The sequence below is a fragment of the Bactrocera tryoni genome, chromosome 5 (genome assembly GCF_016617805.1).
Source record: "Bactrocera tryoni isolate S06 chromosome 5, CSIRO_BtryS06_freeze2, whole genome shotgun sequence".
Classification (NCBI taxonomy): Eukaryota; Metazoa; Arthropoda; class Insecta; order Diptera; family Tephritidae; genus Bactrocera; species Bactrocera tryoni.
In genome coordinates, this window is record NC_052503.1 from 61,534,901 (window position 1) to 61,540,900 (window position 6,000).

The 6,000-nt window shown below is 39.5% G+C and overlaps 1 protein-coding gene across 1 annotated transcript; it reads left to right on the top strand.

The window, feature by feature from the left end:
• Positions 1-4,806: 4,806 nt before the first annotated feature.
• Positions 4,807-5,708, top strand: LOC120778391 (serine protease easter-like). The gene is made up of 2 exons (XM_040110178.1): positions 4,807-4,828; positions 4,893-5,708. Exons 1-2 carry the CDS (start codon positions 4,807-4,809, stop codon positions 5,636-5,638), a joined length of 768 nt encoding a protein of 255 aa, XP_039966112.1. The 3' UTR covers positions 5,639-5,708.
• The last annotated feature ends 292 nt before the right edge of the window (positions 5,709-6,000 follow it).

Consider the following 6,000-nt stretch of genomic DNA (forward strand, 5'->3'; position numbering starts at 1 on the left):
CACTTGATTGTACTGTCTCTAAGCAGTAGCTCGAGAGAGGAGTCACTCTATTCGGCTTCACTGCTCAGGGTAATCTTAAACTTTCAAGTGAAGTTTACCTTTTTGGTGTTTTTGGTAATGCTATCCTAAAGAATAAGAGCCAGTGGTTTGACGCCCCTTAGTTCATTCATACGTTGGGAAGAGATTACCTTACCTTTGCCAAACCCTTCTGCTGTCATTTGGAGCAGAGTGTGTTTGGGGATTTGACTGATTACTAGGTGTAGCGGGGTGAGTTCCAGCACGACTTCAAGTGCCGCCATCGGGAGCAGACAACCTGCACTCCAGTCCTAGGGGGTTGCACCTCTGTCTAGCTTCCCATTCCCTTAAAGATTTAGCTCTAACATATCTCGATTTATGGCCCAAATAGTGTTTTGGGAATACATTTGGGGGGAATTTGCGTGTCCTCAACCCTTAACCCGAATCTCAAGATACTGTGATCCGATAATGAAGGTTCTGACGACACCTTCCACTATGAGATCAGTCCCTTCACGAGTTCGTTGCTCAGCAAGAGGTCTAACACTTCCCTCTTATTACTAGTGGCGCAACCTATATTCTCAATACTTAAATTAATATTACATACTATAATAAATTCAACGAGAGACTCACCTCGTGAATTGCAGTCGGTACTACCCTATTTAGTGTGGGGTGCGTTCGTATCAAAACCCCAGATTAGAGGCAGTATGTTCTTTCTGCAGTACTCCACTAGGCTCTACAAAGCCTTTGTGGCTCCTGTATTATCAGAATGCCCGGGTTATCCGACGAGACCCTGCTCGCGATTACAGCGGATGCTGACGCCGCGCGATGCAGGTTTACCTGGGAAACCTCTACACCTGGGAGCACTATAGGATCGGTTCTATGAGAAACTGATTCTCATCTGCACCGTCTCTCGCATTGTCATCCATGTCCTGAAATCCTTCTAGGAGCGTCCGTACGGCTCTTCTCGGTAGCCTTCGGCTTGTAGAGCCTCGTGAATACCGAGTTGAATCGGTAATTCAGACGGAGGCCCGCCTTCCGGATGAATTTGTAGGACTCGTCGTCCACACACAGGTTTAACCTTCATCCGAAACTTTCCACTTTGCTCTCGACCACACGCCAGGTTGACGTACTAAACCCTGCGTTCTGGTTCTTGACTAGTCTCAGAGCAAACTCGTACTCGAGCAGACCTATCGGTTGGATTAGCGTTTACTGGTTCGCGGCTCCGAACCCCACTTCTCCGCTTACTACCGGATGCGGTATTTCCACCCTTATGCACCTTCGAAGCCGAGGAGGCAATGTTGCCTCTGACCCTTTTCATCGCCATCCTCTCGGCTTCTTCAAAATTTCTTCTTTCCTGGAGTGCTTTAGATACCATTTTAAACTGGCACCACTCATTTCTCTTTTACGAGGGTGATCACGACCACCAGGATGACCTGTTGGTGGTAGAGGTTGCAGTCTTCCCCTGTGCCTCCTCTTTTTTCCCAGTGCCTCCTGCTCCGCAAGTCCTTTTCGACTACCCTGAGTCCGAGCAGCCGAGCCTGCTTTGGGGAGTTGCGGAAGTGTTCACTACGTTTTTAGCAGGTGCAGTGGATGTCGCCTGCTGAGCGCCGCTTCAAGAGAGCATGTCGTCATCATCCTTCCTGGCATTTTCCTCAAACAACTCTCAGGCGATAGGACATCCAGGAAACTAAACTTGCGTCTAGCTCCTGAACACACCTTACCTGCATCGGTACCGCTGTTGCTACTGTTGTTGTTGCCGTTGTCCTTTGTCGTGTACGTTGGTCTTTCCCTGGTCGTAGACGACCCTTGGCTCAACAAGGTGAGCGGTCGGGTCTACGCAAATAAAGGGGAACTCAAAGGTCAACCACGCCAGAACCCCCTGACGCGGTAAGGCCACCGTTACTACCCAATTCGGCTCGGTGTTGGGAAGGCTTCTTTAGAAAACGTCCGAATTTACCTCCTGGCTGCAAAACATCCAATCCAATCAAGATACTCTGTATATTTACTATCGTTATAAACAAATCAATTCTATCGACGTACTCCTCTTCAATAGTAAGGCTCGCTACTACTTCGAGTTGGTTCATCGATTCAAAATTAAAAATAGAACTGAGTTCAAACAATGTGAAAGCAGTTGTACAACCGCTTCGGTACAAAAAGAGGTTCTCATAAACTTTATTCGTCGTTCGTAAAGGTCTAAGCCAATTACATAAACATTCCTTCTTTCGAAAATAATAAATAGCGCCCCGCAAATGAAGAGTGTAAAGACTCTCTCAGACTGGATCTATAGAGCGTGACCAAATTTACCGAATTAGCTCTAATTAGAAACAGTTATATTGCTTTTCAACTACAGAATGTAGTGAAGAAAGCAAAAAATTGTCTTAGTCTTCACTCGACTGTTTCGTTAAGAGGAGCTAAATAAATTTAATGGAAAGAAGTATATTTCTGGTGAACATTAAGAAGCTTATGGCTATCGCAAAAGTTATTATTCTCTTGATTTATTTTGGCTTTTCGGCAGTTGTGAGTACAAAATAGAGGCACTTTAATTAAAATAAATAATTTACAACTACTTGGTGAGTGTTTCGAAGAGAGTCAGTAGTATTAATTGATTTGAAGGCGAAGCTGGTAATAAAAGTTTATAATATAATATACATGTATCTACTTATTTATATATATCCCTCAAAACTCCATTATCAATATGAATTATATATTTATTATAGAGAATATAATCCTAAGGAACTCTATGGAACAGCAGTCATCGTTGCTTAAGGATTATAATAGTTGAATATATTGATACGATGAAGAAGGTATATTAAGTTTGCCAAAAAGCTTGTAGACCCAAAAGGAAACGTTCGAGACCCTTTAAAATATAAATATAAGTATAAACGAACAGTATCAGGAACTGAGTCAATGTAGCCATGCCCGTCTATCTGCGCATACGCGAACTAGTTCTGAAATTTCATACATCTTTTCTCCTTTTTATACTCTCGCAACAAAGTTGCTAAGGAGAGTATTATAGTTTTGTTCACATAACGGTTGTTTGTAAGTCCTAAAACTAAAAGAGTCAAGATATAGGGTTATATATACCAAAGTGATCAGGGTGACGAGTAGAGTTGAAATCCGGATGTCTGTCTGTCAAATCCGTCCGTCCGTGCAAGCTGTAACCTTGAGTAAAAATTGAGATATCATGATGAAACTTGGTATACGTTGTTTCTTGGCTCCATAAGAAGGCTAAATTCGAAGATGGGAAAAATCGGCCCACTGCCACGCTCACAAAATGACGAAAAGCGAAAACCTATAAAGTGTCATAACTAAGTCATAAATAAAGATAAAGTAAAGTGAAATTTGGCACAAAGGATCGCATTAGGGAGGGGCATATTTGGGACGCAACTTTTTTTGAAAAGTGGGCGTGGCCCCGCTCCCTACTAAGTTTTTTGTACATTTCTCGGAAACTGCTATAGCTATGTCAACCAAATTCTATAGAGTTGTTTACTTCAGGCATTTCCATATACAGTTCAAAAATGGAAGAAATCGGAGAATAACCACGCCCACCTCCCATATAAAGGTTATGTTGAAAATCACTAAAAGTGCGTTAACCGACTAACAAAAAACGTCAGAAATACTAAATTTTATGGAAGAAATGGCAGAAGGAAGCTGCACCCAGGCTTTTGGCCTTTTTTAAAAATTGAAAATGTTCGTGGCGTCGCCCACTTGTGGACCAAAAACCATATCTCGGGAACTCATCAACCGATTTCAATGAAATTTGGTATGTAATATTTTCTTAACAACCTGATGACATGTACGAAATATGAGTGAAATCGGTTCACAACCACGCCTTCTTCCAATATAACGCTATTTTGAATTCCATCTGATGCCTTCTCTGTATAATAGTAAATACATTGGGAATGAATGATGATAGCGGAATAAAACTTTACACAAATACGGTATTTGAGCTGAGGTATCACTTGTGGAAAAATTGTCGTGATCGGACTATAACTTTTCGAGGTCCCTGATATCGAACACGAAGAACTCAGCGCCTAATCTAATCTTTTACCGAAAATATCGCTAAATCTCTTTGATATTTTCAAGTAATTCAGAAGGCATCATTTTTATACTCTCGCAATAAAGTTGCTAATAACGGTATCTCCATTATCACTTTATCATGCGAGAGTATAAAATGTTCGGTGACACCCGAACTTAGCCCTTCCTTACTTGTTTTCTTTTATGTTAAAACGCCGATATTGTACCCATAGCATGTATACATACATATATATATATGTCATGCAGACTGAACGATCAAATTCATGTCCGTATATGGAAAACTTTTGTGTTTGGCAAGATATCTTTACGAATCTTAACATGAATTGTTGTCCAAGGCATTAATTTCCGAAGAAGTTGTTTATCAAAATCAAGTTCTTTTTTGAATTTTTTTGTATTTGATATAAAAGGTAAGATAAACTTTGAGACAAAGAAATAGGGATACGTTTACAAAGATTTTACAATGATAACTTACTATAATTAAAATCCCATATAATATAATTTTAAAAAGATCTGATAAAGCGAGGCCAGAAATCCACCCTCAGCGATAGACTCTTCTGTTTTTCAAAACAGACTTCGACTAATTCCAATTTTTTTTCTTTATACTTTTAGGAAAGCATAAAATGGATTCCCCTGGATGATTCAAAGGAAATGCGAAGCACCTTGCCCAAGGGCAGAGAATGTGGAAAAATTCTTCTAAATCTACGTATTTTTGGTGGAAGTAAGACCCTTATTGATGAATTTCCATGGACTGTAATGCTTGTATATGAAAATAAAGGTATTTATTAAACACAAAAGAAATTTAAAAGAATGTTGAAAACCCTAAAATAACTCCATTACAGATAACATCAAGGGCTCATATTGTAGCGGCTCGCTTATTAATAAATATTTCGTATTAACCGCAGCAAATTGTGTAGATGACAATCTGAACCGCAAAATGGGTTGGTTTTTCCTCGAAGTTCTTCTAGGCGAATGGGATATAACTATGAGTGAGGATTGTGAACGTGCCGGTAAACGTGAGGCTTTTTGTGCACCGCCACCCATCACTAGGAAATTGGCAAACAAAATCATTCATCCAGATTTTGATATACAACAACAATCCCATAATATTGCTCTCTTACAGCTTATGCATAGAGTTGAGTATACAGATTTTGTTAGTCCCATATGCTTGCCAGTGACACCGCATCAGGACTTATTAGGTTACGCTAATGTTAGTGCAGAAGTTACCGGTTGGGGCAAAACCAATTTAGCTCCAAGTAGTCCAGTTAAAATGAAGGCAACTGTACAAATACGCAATCTCGTTGAGTGTGTGGTGCGAATGAAAAATTTGGGTGTGGATTATGGCATTATATATTCATCGAATCGGCAATCGTGCGCAATGGGCGAGGATACAAATGCCTGTAAAGGTGATACCGGTGGACCGTTGATGATTCGTGATATACAAAATAATATAGAATCTTATTATTTGATTGGCATAACGTCGTTTGGTTTCGATACGAAGACATGCACGGTGAAGGGCTTTCCGAGTATTTTCACACGCGTTGCACCATATATACTATGGATTAAAGAAACTATTTCGAGTTCTTAAGGCATATGGTCACTATAGCGAATATAAAATCATGTGCAGATACATTAATTTTTTACTTGTGTAATCATTTCTTCACAAAACTAAGGAAACTCTTATCAATTGTGAATCCTAAGCTAATGAAAAATTATTTTTCGGTTAATTTTGTTGACTTTAATAAAAAAACGGGTTGTTTCTTTGGTTGTTTGTTTTTGAAGTGCGCATTCATCATCAACATTATTAAAATACATAGAAATAGGCAGGAAAATTTTAAAAAGATAAGAATTGAAACAGAAAAATAAAATTTTAGTCAACAATTTCATAATAAAAAAGTTTTGAATCAATCGAAGTTTCTTTACGTCTTTATATGCAAATTCATTTCTAAA

Coding starts and splice junctions, on each gene's coding strand:
- LOC120778391 (XM_040110178.1), top strand. CDS start 4,807: ATGCTTGTATATGAAAATAAAG. Junction 4,829..4,892: donor GCTTGTATATGAAAATAAAG/GTATTTATTAAA, acceptor ACTCCATTACAG/ATAACATCAAGGGCTCATAT.